Source organism: Mastigoproctus giganteus, chromosome 11 (genome assembly GCF_048544385.1).
Source record: "Mastigoproctus giganteus isolate SK-2022 chromosome 11, ASM4854438v1, whole genome shotgun sequence".
NCBI lineage: Eukaryota > Metazoa > Arthropoda > Arachnida > Uropygi > Thelyphonidae > Mastigoproctus > Mastigoproctus giganteus.
In genome coordinates this window covers 70345750-70360584 of record NC_143585.1, presented here as the reverse complement: position 1 = coordinate 70360584, position 14835 = coordinate 70345750, and the positions used below count along the sequence as shown (strand labels likewise).

General features: G+C 37.5%; 1 protein-coding gene across 1 annotated transcript in view; it reads left to right on the top strand.

Moving 5' to 3' along the window:
- Positions 1-14835, top strand: part of LOC150078108 (beta-hexosaminidase subunit alpha-like) — a 165183-nt gene that overhangs the window by 60345 nt on the left and 90003 nt on the right. Inside the window, exons 5-6 of the mRNA XM_090385061.1 lie at positions 1532-1656; positions 12518-12628. Of these exons, the coding sequence (XP_090241187.1) occupies positions 1532-1656; positions 12518-12628 (236 nt within the window). The remainder of the gene's footprint in view (positions 1-1531; positions 1657-12517; positions 12629-14835) is intronic.

Genomic DNA, 14835 nt, shown 5'->3' with positions numbered 1-14835 from the left:
TTTACAACTTCAGTTTTTAGAAAACCTATGTGTGCAGGCCAGTTTACAAACTACAGGTCTGCATACTCCTGGTCATTTACGCAGCATGGCACGTACCTTGTTTACTCAAACTTGGATCCATTCCAGCTCCATAGATGACAGGCAATTAGAGATTTCCGAAGTAAGGGTGGATCTTTCTTACTGTGGTTATCTCTCTGAAATTCTGGATAGGTATGAATTACAAGCTCTTGAGTTTGTTTCAAGACATGATAATGAGTGTACCTCAACTGCCTATGTTCCCTACTATCTAGGCGTGTCGGAACATCTTACCAGGATTTCGAGCTCTTAACACATACGGTGTATGCAATTTCCTGGTGGAAATTATGTTCGATTATTTCTATGGTGAAAACACCCATCCCCTCCTCCTTGCGTAGCGGTTCTGTGTACTGCATTACATGTCCTGAATGTGTGGGTTGTTATGTAGGCGAAACCGCTAGTAGATTAAAAGATTGTGTCTCAGAACATGAAAGGGCTCGCTGATCTGCTAATTTCGAATGCTCTGCTGTTGTTGAACATTATTGGGTTGAACAACACAATCTTGATCTCAATCTTGATCATCGACTACTCACGTGACTACTGCCAGTGCTCATGGTTTGAGGTACTACACATTTCCATTTGTAATAGTGTCTTGAACCGTAATAGGGGAGTACATATGCACCCAATTATGGAATCTGCCATTCTACAGTGTGACGAGTGCTGGCATTCATCTTGTGTACGTGGTTTGCATTACCGACACCAGACATCTGACCCTGCCCATTGACTAATTTTTTTTTGTTTTATTTTATTCCATATAGCATTTATATACACACCATTCATCTTGTATATGTGGTCTTGCTTTATCAGCGCAAAACGTATGATTCATGATCACACTCAGTCGACTTATTATTATTATTCCATGTAATGTTTATGTACCACCATTCACTATCCAGTTGAGGATGGGACACCTCATCCTGCCAGCTACTGCTATTTTATTTTTATTTTATTTTACATAAATTTTATGTGTTATGATAAATGTTATTGTAATAAGTTTTTTCGGTTGAGACAATAATACTTAATGAATAAAGGGTGACGCTGCCTGTACTTGACTATGTGTATCATACCAAAGCACGCTAAGTATGGTCTTAATTCTGAAATAGGAATGTCTGGGTCCCAGCCAAAACATAATAAAACAGAAGTATAATTTTGCTATATGGAGGTAAAATTATAAGTAATTTTCTTTGAAATCTGAAGTTCATCAGAAAATGTAGTAGAGAGAATTTTGTTATAGAGGAGTTCTAACTGTTTATTACTAGAACTATTAATGTTCTTTGGAGGTTTTTTTATGTATATAACATTGTTGATGACTCATTCAGTTAATGGTGAATGTTACTAACATATATCAGTCATGTTTTGCTAGTGAAGTTTTGAAAATTAAGTTTTTTTTTCATGATAGTTTGCACATTTTAGTGGAGAGACAAAAATGTTTACTCTTATTTTCTTTTAATTTTTTTAGATCTAATCAAGATAAATAGTCCAGATATGCCAGGGCAAGCCTTTCTTTTTAGCACAACAGTTTGGGGAGCATTAAGAGGCCTTGAAACTTTCAGCCAGCTTGTATATCCACTGGGAAATAGAATGGTAATATCTGCTTTTATAGCTTAAATATTGTAATTTTTATTAGCGAGGGAATTTAATTACTTCACTCCATTGTGGAATATGAGAAATGAAAAACATCAAAAAATAGAAGAGACATTTCTTAGTTCTGCAATTGCTAAATACATATTCCACATTTCCATGTTACAAATATCACTTTCTGTATTATAATTACATCAGCTTCATACAAACATACCTTAGAAACTACTAAAATGTGCAGTGAATGATTGGGTAAATTTAGCACATGTGAATACTTCAAGAAGTATTTATAGCTGTAGGATTACTAGCCTTCATGTATTTCTTTCGAAATTTTTGGGAGGCTTTTGTCATTTTCTATATTGACCATGTCTGGGAAGCATTGTCTCTTGTATTATTTATTGACGTCATGAATTTGTATTGGTTATCTAACATGATAATTGTGGAAGCAATATTCCAACTGGGAATAAATTTCAAATGTCCTATCCCACAAAGCAAGCTCGACATAGCCCAGTGATCAGGCAGGAGGGTGTAGAAGCACATGTTCTTTGAGGCACCTCCGTAGCCAGGTGGGCAAGAGCACAAGGGCATAGCACACACTTCTTGACAGGCACGGGCTCGAACCCTGGTCTAAACCAGGGTTCGAGCCCGTGCCCACCAAATACGGAGGATGTGGAAAGGTCAGGGAATGACCACCCCCCGGAGCAATATGGCCTTTTAGCATTAGCATTAGTAGAGGCATTTGATGCAAGAAAGCAAGCTTATGCAGCATCAGCCAAAAAAAAAAAAAAAACCCACTTCACCCCTCTGTTCGTTCAAAATACCTGTCCAGCTGAGCCTTAAACTTATTTAGGCTATCAACCTCCACTACAAGGGATGGAAGTCTGTTCCACCAACCAACCACCCGCTGGCTAAAGGCAAATTTCGGCACGTTTATCCTACATCTGTCTTTCCTCAATTTGAATTTATGCCCTCTCAGGTGATTATTCTGAGCTAGAGGAAGAATCCCATCAGCATTGAGCATGCTCAAACCATTCAAGGCTTTATACACCTCTATCAGATCACCTCACTGGTGCCTAGTCTCCAGACACTGTAATTTGCAAAACTTAAGCCTTTCTTCATAAGAGCACCCCTTTGTTCCATTCACTAATCTTGTTGCCCTTCTCTGTACTCGTTCCAGCAGCTCTACATCCTTCTTGAAATGAGGCCTCCAGACCTGTATACAGTACTCTAGGTGTGGCCTGACCATTGCCTTATACAAGGGAATAATCACCTCCTTATCCCTGCTGGAAAAATTCCTGTATATCATTGACAATACTCCATGAGCTACTCTTGCAGCCCGTCTGCACTGCTCAGAGAACTTCATATCTGCCTGCACAACCACCCCCAAGTCCCTTTCATTCTCTACCACTGTCAGTGTAGTACCACAGAGTTGATACGTTGCTCTGGGGTTGCTGTTTCCCATGTGTAGTACTTTACATTTGTCAATGTTAAACTTCATTTGCCACCTCTCAGCCCATCTGCTCAACCTTTCCAGATCCTGTTGCAGCAGCATAGTGTCAATAGTGTCCTTGACAACCCTGCCAACCTTTGTATCGTCTGCAAACTTGGACATTAAGCTTGATATACCATCATCAATATCATTTATAAATACAGAAAACAATAATGGACCCAACACTGAGCCCTGAGGGACTCCACTAATAACATTAGTCCACAATGAGCAGTGTCCATTGATTACCACTCTCTGTCTTCTCCCCCTCAACCACCCCTTTATCCATAGCAGCAATTTGCCTCCAATGTCACAATGCTCCAATTTGTGTAGCAGTCTTCCATGTGCAACAGTATCAAAAGCCTTTCTAAGATCCAAGTATATAATATCAAAGCTATTCCCTGCATCCAGTTCTTTTGTGACTGCATCATAGTATCCAATCAAATTGGTCAGGCAAGACTTCCCCTTAACAAAGCCATGCTGTGTCCGAGCTATAACTGAAGTCTTGTCTAAATGATCCTGCAGTGCTTCTTTAACCAGTGCCTCCATTAATTTTCCTGGAACAGAAGTTAAGCTCACAGGTCTATAATTACTTGTGTCAGCCTTTGATCCTCTTTTGTGAATTGGGGTCACATTTGCACATTTCCAGTCTATGGGTACCTCCCCTGAGTCCAAGGAAGCTCTCATAATTATGGCTGAGGGTTTGCTTACTTCCTTTGCTGCCTCCTTTAATATAACTGGATAGATCCCATCCACCCCGGGTGCCTTTCTTGTGTTTATCTTCAACAGTTTCTCCTCCACTTTACTCCCAGTTATTTCAAGATTCTGTAGCTTACTGCTAGAGTTGAATACACCTCTGGCATTCCCCTTGCTGAATAACTCCTCATGTGTGAATGCCGATGCAAAATATTCATTTAGTTTGTTAGCTGCCTGAGCAGGATCATCAACAGTTGATCCATCAATATCAAGTGGACCAATCTGATTCATCCCCTTCCTTCTAGAGTTTACATAAGTAAAGAACTCTTTGCTGTTTTTCTTTGCATCCCTTGCCAAGGATTTCTCGTAATCTGCCTTCGCCTGCCTAACCTCCTTTGTAACTTGGTTACAGATCAACTTGTATCTATCATAGGCTTCTGTGTCATGTGTTAATTTGTATGTATCCCATGCATTTTTCTTCTCTGCCATATGCCTCATTAGTTCATCTGACATCCATTTTGGCCTAAACCTTGAACAATATTTCTTAGTTGGTATGTAAAGCCTAGTAGCTTCCAAGATAAGTTCTTTGAATGCTTCCCATTTTGAATTTGCTGTTGATAACATCATCAGTTGGTCCCACTGTATAGAATTTAAATACTGTCTCAGTCCATCGTAGTTGCCTTTACGGAAGCAATAACCCTTCCCTTTACCCCTAATGGTAGTTACCTCTTTGAGTAAATCCCACTTCAGCACACTGTGATCATTGCCACCTAGTGGTTCATTTATCTGCAGATTCTTAATACATGAAGAATCACTGCTGATAATCAAATCAAGAGTATTACTCCCTCTAGTTGCCTCCCGAACATGCTGATGTAGAAAACAATCATCCAATAAATCCACAAAAGCCCTGCTAGTGTGTGAGTGACCAGCCCCCAAATTCCAGTAAATATCTGGGAAATTAAAATCTCCCATTATAAGACTCTCTGATTTACTGGCCCACTCTATTTCACTGTACAGTTTCTTATTATACTCATCCGAGTCATTAGGCCTATAGCACACTCCTACTCTCAATTTTGATCTCCCAATGCTTATGTCACACCAAACTGACTCAACACTGCACTGGCCAGCGATGTTGACTGGCCTCACTTCCTTGGTTTTTATGTGTTTCTTAACTAATAGCATAACCCCTCCCCCCTTCCTATCCTGTCTATCCTTTCTGTAGACGTTGTACTCCCCAAATTGCAGTTTTGCATCCCTTATATCTGTGTGACACCACGTCTCTGATATCCCAACAATATCTGCCTTTAATGTTTTGAGCAATACCTCAAATTCACCAAATTTATTTACTAAACTCCTAGCATTGGTGTACATGCAAGTATACCTGCACCTGTTTCTATTCTTAGCTACCCTAACACAACCCATGTGTTTACTTGTACCGCAATGGCTCCCAGCAGTCTCTGAAATATCATGCATCTTGTTTTTCAGGCTTCTGCTCATTCTAATAGAAGCAGTGCAAGAACCTCTTTCACCTCTGCCAGTGGCTACTGTCAATCTATTGGTCTTTGTCTCTCCCCAAGCTAGCAGTTCACCTAACACTGCCTGGATAGCATCAGTAAATATTCTTGCACCCTTTCTATTTAAGTGTATCCCATCCCTGTAGAAGCAATCTCTCCTGTTAACAAGTACAGTCCAGGCTGAAAAAAATTCTACCCCTTGAGCCTTGCACAATCTTTCCAGGGCCGAATTGATCGACAAGACTCTCATCATATACTCCCTCCTATCGTGTCTGGGCAAAATTGCAGACACTTAAATTCAACCCTAATTCTCGGCTTTTGTTCAACAGTGACCCGTACTTGTTAAGTAATTCTGCCGGTCTCCTACTCTTAATATCATTAGTGCCAACGTGTACAACTATATCACCTTTTGTGCCCTTAAAAGATGATATTCGCTCTACAACGTCATCAACTTTTGCTCCTGGCAGACATACCCTGGTCCTGTTCCACCTATCCTTTTTACAAAGCATGTTCCCCGTTTCCCTGACAATAGTCACCAACAACTACTAGTTCCTTCTGGACCAGCGCATTCTGCCTTGGGGGTTGCCTTTGTGTCACGTGATGCCCAAGTGCAAGCTCTGGCGTTGATGTGGGCAGCTGAGAGCTTGATGGGCTCCTCAATTTAGTTTCTTCGAGGGCATCCACCCTGTCCTTCAAGCTCTCATAGAACGCTGAGTTGTTGCCTGATATCGATACACTCCTTGCATCCCGCACACACAAAGACATCTCCCATGGCAGTATCATGTCCCGTACCCGATTGCTCTGCAAACATCAAGCAAACAGTGCATTTTATAAGGCTGTGAGTCAGAGGACAACTGCCCCCCTCAGTTCTGCTCTGAGCCACAGCACTTCCATTAGCTTGAGCCTTTTGCTTTGCTGCTCTGGTTTGAGTCATGATTCTATTAATTTATTAATTAATTATAAATAATTATGTTATTAATTATGTTAAATATAATTAATTATATTACGTTTGTAATCTAAGTCGTTATATGTATTTATTTAAAAGTACAATTTAACTGCTAACGAAGCACTAGCGTTAGTTGGCTAGTGCTCCTAAAAACCAAATAACAACAACAACAACAACAACAACATGTTCTTTGAGTGGACCATGGTTCAAGCTTGTGTGACTGCTGAATATGATTAAAAGCAGTTGTATTCACCATTTATTGTAAACTCCTCTGACATGATGATCATGCCGCAGTGTAAACCAAAACATTTTTAGGCTCAAGTGGTCAGGCAGCAGGGCGCAGAAGCACATGCACTTTGAATGGACTGTGGTTCAGGCCTGTGCGACTGCTGAATATTGTTAATGATTGTATTCATTGTAAAAATAATTAATGTAAACTCTGTGATCTAGTATTTATGCTGGAATATAAACAAAAACTTATTCTCAATCCTATTTCATGCAACACGTGCTTAGAAAGCAATGACTCAGCCAGGTAATCCTCGGGAATGCAACATAGCATCAACATCCTGATCATTAGAAGATCAGCTAGGTGACTAAAGTTGGTTAATGGCAATAATGACATCTACTTTCAAAACATTCTGGATTTCTATAACCAATGCCTAACTATTAGTAAAACTTTGCATTAAATTTTATAGTAACAGTTTCACACAAAAAGTTTGTAATAGTAGCTTCTGTTGATGCTAGCTTATGTAATATGAGTTTTAATCATTCATTTTCTCTCTCTCTCTTTGCTAGATAAAGAGTAATTTATTTATTGATAGTAATTTAACAGAAAAGAAACAATCAGCTCAAGCTTATTTTCACAGCAAGTTTCTGAAAGAAAATAAGACATGAAATTTTTGAATTATTACAACATAAATTCCTAAGTTGAGTAATGATATATATTGGGTGTAAAATGTCAGCTAAGGTTTATTACCTATAAGGCAACTGTCATAAAGGTGAGTTATGAATTTAGGCATGCTATCAAATTCATAGGTTTATAAAATATCCTGAACAGTGATTTAGATGTCAAGACCCACTAAACTTTAAAGCAGTCTATTCCTAGAATACTACAGATTGAATAGTTGAAATCTAAGTGTAGTTGATGAGAAATTACTACCACTTGATTTAAAAACCACTTGCAAGACAGCTGTTTCAGTGTTATTGGTATTTTGTCAGTGGAAAGGCAGGCTCTTATATAAACGAAAGAAAGAAAGAAATTGTAATGTATTGGATTGGGTTGATTCAAAGTGTTCATCACAGTCTAGTTATACCCGGCTTATTATATAGAGAGAGAACTTTACTAAAATGAATCAGTCCAATATATTATTAAAATCAGTTTATTCCTTTCATTTCATTAATTTTTGCCCATCTAGAAGCTTGTCTTCCCATTGAAAGAATACCAACAGTCCGGGAAGTGGTTTTTTATCTGAATATTAGAAATTCCTTTCTCATTAAGTACAATTTTAATTTAAAATATTCTAAAAGCAAATTGTGCTTTGAAGTTTAGCAGGTCTTGACTATGAAAAAATACAACTTTTAAAAAGTTTGAGTGCTCACCATAGTCTCCCTGAACTGCAATGTATTTTTTCCATTGGTACTTGTGCCCTTTTATACTACCACAAAAAAAAGATTGCTGTCCTCTGTATATCATTCTCTTATAGCATACATCTCCTCTTCATCAGAGTGAAATCTTTGTCCAAGTTCTCCTTTATGGTGTTTGGAAAGAGGAAGAAGTCACCAGGAGCTGGGTCTAGAGAATGGGGTAATCAAGCATTTCAAACCCTGCATCTATTATGGCAGATGTTGCATCAGTAGTCACAAGTGTGGAGTGCATGTTTTTCTGAATGGAAAAAGATTCTGCCACTTTATTTCCATGGCTTCATGCAGTTTCCCAATTAATTGTGCCTTTAAATATGTTTAACAGTTATTCATTGATTTTTTTTTTAATAACTGTTTCTTTCACTGTTGCTACTGTTTCTGAATTGGCAGACATTGGATATGTGATCTGAATGACTCATCTTCATATGACTTTTATGTCAAATCCAGATTCCATCTCTTGCTCCGTTTAGGCTTCACGTGATAAGTATTTCTTGTTTGATGGATTTTTTTTTTTTACTGTACTGCCTATAGAAGTACAGTAAAAAAAAGCTATTTAATGAAGCTATTTATCATTTATATCAGGAAAATATTGACCCCATTCTTTTAACTTGCGAAGACTAATTAACATTTTTTGTCAATTGCTAAACAGAAGTAGCAGCACTTAAAGTTTTGGAGACTGTAACTGTACTTTTATAACGTTTTTGAAGTACAGTAGATTCCAGTTATTTGAGACACATCGAGACTAGTGCATTTTGACCCAATTAAGTAGCTGCCCCAATTATCCGAAGTTTCATGTAAATAGTTAAAAATACAATGGATGCACGCTTTACAATTGGTTCACTCTATAATCAAATCATGTTACGATGAACTCGCCATAGTAAAGTACCGTTCACTATACGATGTGTAGTAAGTGCTGGTCATTGTGATCACATTTGTGAATTGAATTTTAATTCTATTAAACAGTGATTCTAATTAGTGAAAATAGGAGGAATATTATCCACAGGCTATAAAAGTAAAGATATATTAAGCACAAATTTACCCTTTATTACCTTATCAATTAAAACATTAAATTATATGTGAAAATCGGAAGAATATACGTGATAATCAGAATAATTAATACGTACTGTAATATGTACATACAACTAACTAGTTGACATTTCTGTTCACTGACATTTGTGGGTGGGGGTTAAAATTTAAAACAGTAAAAAGGTAAGCAATAAAGAACACAGCACACTCACAAATTGCAAGTAACACGATACGTGCAAGTGAGAATGGAGTAACAAGTTACAAGTTTTAAAAATAGGAATGAAGAGAAGATTCTGAAAATTAATTTTTTTATATCATTGAAGAATCCATGGAAGTGTAAACACATTTCACCATAATAACCCACAGAATTCCAGCTGTTGGTATTATCGCAAATTCAATAAGATCGAGTTTACTATCCACTTATGATAGATTTCACTAACAGAAAATCCCAATAAACAGATGACTGCTAATTGTTTTATGGTTGTGACCTCCAGAAATCCGACTGTACCACGTAGTTCGGTCGGAGACAGTCGTAGGGTAATCTTCAGTGCTGCTATCTCCTGCCCTGATTAAATGGCATGTTGTCCCAATTAAGCGAAGTAAACCCTGGCTATTTTCTCGATTGGGTTCTGTTTTTTAAGATTTGCCCCAATTAACCGTGGCCCAAATAACTGGAATCCACTGTATAATGAAAAAATTGTGTAGATTGATAACAATAGCTACTGCTTCTTTAATTAACATATTTTTAACTAAATGTTTTGAAGGTTAAATATTTTTTAATTAGTTACAATTACAGACATTAAGCATTTAAACAACTAGTAGAAGTACAAAGGGTACTAGGAAAGTTTTGCAATACAGCTTTGTTTATTTAATTTTTTCAAAGTAATTTCCTCTACATTCAATACACCTCTCCATCCTCCGAAACCAATCTTTAAACCAGTTCTGCCAAGTTTCACTAGGGAGTTAAAGCACACTCGTTGTCCCAAGCCCGTAGAAGGTCCTCATCACTGGAAAACCGCCTCCCTTTTAGCTTCATTTTCACATGCGGGAACAGTGCAAAGTCGCAGGGAGCAAGGTCTGGACTGTAGGGAGGGTGCTCGAGAAGTTTCAGTCCTGTCATGGTCAAATATTCGGTGCAGGCTTTGGCGCGGTGAGCTGGAGCATTATTGTGATGGAGGTACCAGGTGTCCATTCTTGACTTTGGCCGCAGGTTCTTCATAGATCCAATGACTTTAGGCAGGCATTATTCAGTATACCACTTAGCTGTGACTGTCTTCTGTGTGTCCAAAACGACACGTTCCACAATTCCACTCGATTTGAAAAATACAGCTATCATTTTCTTCTTTACAGATCGGGATTTTCTGACAATTACGGGTGTGTCGTCATCATTAAAGACCCAAACTTTGTTTTGAGCCTTGGTCGGCAGATCGTAATAGTACAGCCAAGTCTCGTCACCTGTCACGATGTTGTTCACATACCGAGATTGTCCCTTATCAAACTTTTTTAACATCTCCCGGCACCAAGTCACACGTCGTGTCATCTGCTCTTCAGTCAGTTGATGCGGCACCCAGAGAGAACAAAGTTTCTTCACGTGCAAATGATCTTGCAGAATCGAACGAATTGCTGGTGCATTTAGGCCCAAAGTATCCTCTATCTGTTGGTAGGTCACTCGCCTGTTTTCGTCAAGCATTTTCCTCACAGCAGTAACGTTTTCCTCCGTAACTGACGTTCGTGGCCTTCCCGGCCTCTCAGAATCCTCCAGAGTGAAATTTCCCCTTTGGAATTCTCTATACCACCTGAATATCGTTGTACGATGTGGACAATCATCATCTAGTGCAAGAGTCATTTCTTCTAAGCACTGGTCTATGGTTAAACCACGCACGAAATTATACCGCAAAACTGTCCTTATCTCATTTCGTGACCACGATGCCATCGCAAGCACTTTACACTCTCACTACTAATGAATAACTGAGCCCATCGACTTGGCGCAGCGGCTACTATGCACGTATGAACATGTCTCAACATGCAGCACAAGCAGCTTCCTGTGATTCATTGTTGCGTCATATTGCAAAACTTTCCTAGTACCCTTTGTACAACTACTTGTACTTCTCAAAAGAACAGCTTATCTTGTATCTCAGGGCAGCATGTTGTATGTCATATCTCTGCCTTTGACAAAACAGAAATAAATTGCCTGCCAAGTTAGCAAAGGTGGAGAGTTCAGTAAAGTTCAAAACAAGTTGGATGGCCACTTTTAGCAATGGAGAAAGTCCATTTCCTTGCATCATTTAGCCATACTAATATTAATTTTTATTTAAAAGACTGCTACATAATGCAGTCTTTTCTTGTTTGCGTAACACTGTTTCTGTGCATCCGCCATATTGTTCATGCCTTCTAAATACCATAGAACTTAATAGATTTTGCATACAACATCAATAAATTCAAGCCTAAGATTGAGCACAAATTCTATATACCATTGATTTAAATAAGTACTCTTTATTGTTTTATAAGAGGAGTAGGAGATCTGTACACAAATTTCATCACTGCTATAAAGGCTTTTTAGCAATAGCAGTTGAGTAAACAGTGGAAATCAGCAGGTTTCTATTATGTTTTAGAATACATGTACTCTAGTTCCAGTGGTCATTTGGGTTAGACATGTTTTTCAAATTGTGTTTCAAGAGAAGAACCAGAGCTCAAATTGAATGCTTGAGCACTGTTCCAGTTTGTTATAAACTGCTTTCTGATCTGTTTTCCCGATGATCATTACATCCAATCAAGGAAAGTAAAATTTCTGTTATCTATGATTTCCACAAGTATAGAAAAATCTTATTCAAACTTCTAGCAAACTATTTGATGCAACAAGTAGTTTGCTCTGGAAGTCTTGCTTAACTGGACTTGTGTACCTAACTCCAAACAGATAAAACATACCAGAACGTTTTTTTATTTCAACTGCTCATTCAGCTGCAATGCTGAAATATAATAGCATGTAATTTTGGTAGTTACCTCATTCATAACGTCCAAGCAAGTAAAAGAAAAAAAGAGAGATAATGGCAATCCTTTAACTATGCAACTTTTAAAAGGATCTCTTAACAAAATAAGCTGTCATTTTGCCTACGAATGCCAGATTTTCTCTGTTTTCTATTGAATTCATTAAATTATTTTATTTCATTTAGTTGCTTTTTTTTTTTTAATTATACATATTCTTAACTTTAATAACAGTATTCTCTCTCTCTCAGTAATAGATATGCTCAGTGGCCTTTTATATATTTATATGAAATTTATTTTTGTATTAAATTTGGATTCAGACCTTAATTTTTTACAATTATTGGATAATATTTTGACAACCTTATTTAGTCATAATTTTTATTTCATTGTCTGCTGAATTTCTTTCATATACAGTTGTTTATTAAGGAGTTCATTCTTTGTACAAGCCTTGAATTGTCAGTACTGAAAATATAAATGCAAAGTTTGTGACAGATTTGATATAAATAAACTACTTTATTTTGAATGTGGCATAAAATAACCATTATATTAAACTTTTTTTTTTTTTTTTTTTTTCAGTTTGCTGTCAATACCACCCTAATTTTGGATTATCCTCGGTTTTCTCATCGAGGCTTACTTCTTGACACTTCCCGCCATTTTGTTCCAGTTAAAGTCTTGCTGGAAAATCTAGTAAGTACTTTGTTTTAGCTATATTTTTATTATAATGCCATATTGAAAGCTTGGGTAGTGGTATAATATTAATGCAATAATCAAAACAAAACTAGGCAAATATCTTAGTTCCATTTATGAAGTTGAAAATCTCAGATAAATGAAAAATATTTAAAGTAATAAATTTTTTGAATAATTTTTACTCTGTACTTAATTATGTACCTTAATGTTTCTTGCAATTTTAATAATTATTTTAACAAGGCCACAAGATTAACAATACATTAAAAAAAAAAAGTTTTGTTTTTGACATTGATTTTTTTTTTTTTTTTTTTTTTTTTTTTAATGAAAACCCCAAACACGAGAGGTATTAGAACCTGTAGTACTTAGTACTGTGCATGGGTTGGAGGTTGAGAAGATGAAAGAGGATATTTGTTCACATTAGACTTGAACTTCTGTAGATTATAATTTTCCAGAAATACGTATGAACGAAGGCTGTTCCAGAAAACGGAAAAAGAAAAGTTGGTTCTGTGAGTTTGAAGTTGGACAGTGAAGGGATGTTGACTGGTTGTGGCATGTGTTTGGATTTCTTTGAAAGAGAGAGCAGGAATTATCGAAGCCAATTCAGAAGAACAGTGCCCATGGAAATATCTATAGAAAAGGCATGCAGCAGAAACAGAATGTCTATGAGACAGAGTGGAGAGGTTCTGTTAGAGATGAGTCATTAATTAATCCTTCATTGGTCGCTATGTATCTCTCAGATACATATGTCATATCTTTTGTTTCTGGGTTGTTTCTGGGAACAAGATGTAGCTGCGCACGTGGTGCTTCTCAGTAGCTTCCTACATTGGAAATTACATTAAAATGTAACTTCCTACATTTTCCCAAGCCTTTTGGTTTTGATTCAGTCTGCTGTTTGTATCTGTGAGATACAGTGCATCTATCTGCATAAGTGGTGCTGTGTTGCTCTTAATGACTGGGATGGATTACTTATATCCAAGTAATGCAAATGACGCTGAAATTATTTGTACCCTGCTGTTTTCTAAGGAAGTAAGTGATGATGGGACAGAATCCCATGAGGATTACATTGAAACAAGAGAAGGTAACTTGCAGAGTGCACAAGATGTTACATCAGAGGAGAAAAGTTGCAGCGAAGAGGGTGACTGGCAATTTTTTCATATGAAAGGATAAATCAACAAAGTGGAGGAAAATAAAGAGGTCAACACAAATTCGGCACAGATCTCAAAATCTTCTAACAAAGTTGCCTGGAGTTATTGGCCAAGCAAGAAATGCCAGCGCACCCTATGGAGCATGGAACTGCCTTATTACAGACAAAATTTTATATAAAATTGTTGAATACACAAATCAGTATATTCAAACTTTTCAGTCAAACTGCAGCCAGGAAAGAGATGCCAAATTTACAGACAAAATTGAGGTAAAATCTTTCATTGGTCTTCTTTATTTATCTGGAGCATTTCGGAGTAACAAGCAGAGATTGGAAGAGTTATGGGGAACTGACGGAAATGGCGTTGAAAAATTTCGCTTAGTAATGAACCAGAGATGCCTCAAGTTCCTCATCAGGTGTATAAGATTCGATGATCGAACAACCAGAGATGAGAGAAGAAAATGTGATCGCCTCGCCCCCATAAGAGAGATTTTCACGGAATTTATAGAGAACTGCAATACATGTTACTCTCAGAGTCAGAATCTAACTATTGATGAGAAATTAGAAGCCTTCAGAGGGAAATGCGGTTTCAAACAGTATATGCCTTCAAAGTCCAACAAATATGGCCTTAGTATGGCATTGTAAGAGTACAGCAACCTAGCTGTACTCTTACAATGCCAGGTTGCTGTACTCTTACAATGCCAGGTTGCTGTACTCTTACAATGCCAGGTTGCTGTACTCTTACAATCTTTAAATGTATACAGGGAAACAACCCAAAGGTCCATACCAAATCAGCAATAGACCAGCTGATGGTGTCAAAAGACTGGGTATACAGGGAAACAACCCAAAGGTCCATACCAAATCAGCAATAGACCAGCTGATGGTGTCAAAAGACTGGCAGAACCTATCCATGGGACTGGGTGGAACATTATGGCAGATAATTGGTTTACGGATGTCAGTTTGGTTTTGGAATTCAGAAAAAGGAAACTATGTTGGAAAGATAAAAAAGAATAAGCCGCAAATCCCAGTCGAATTTGTGTCAGCCAAGAACCAACCCGAAAAATCA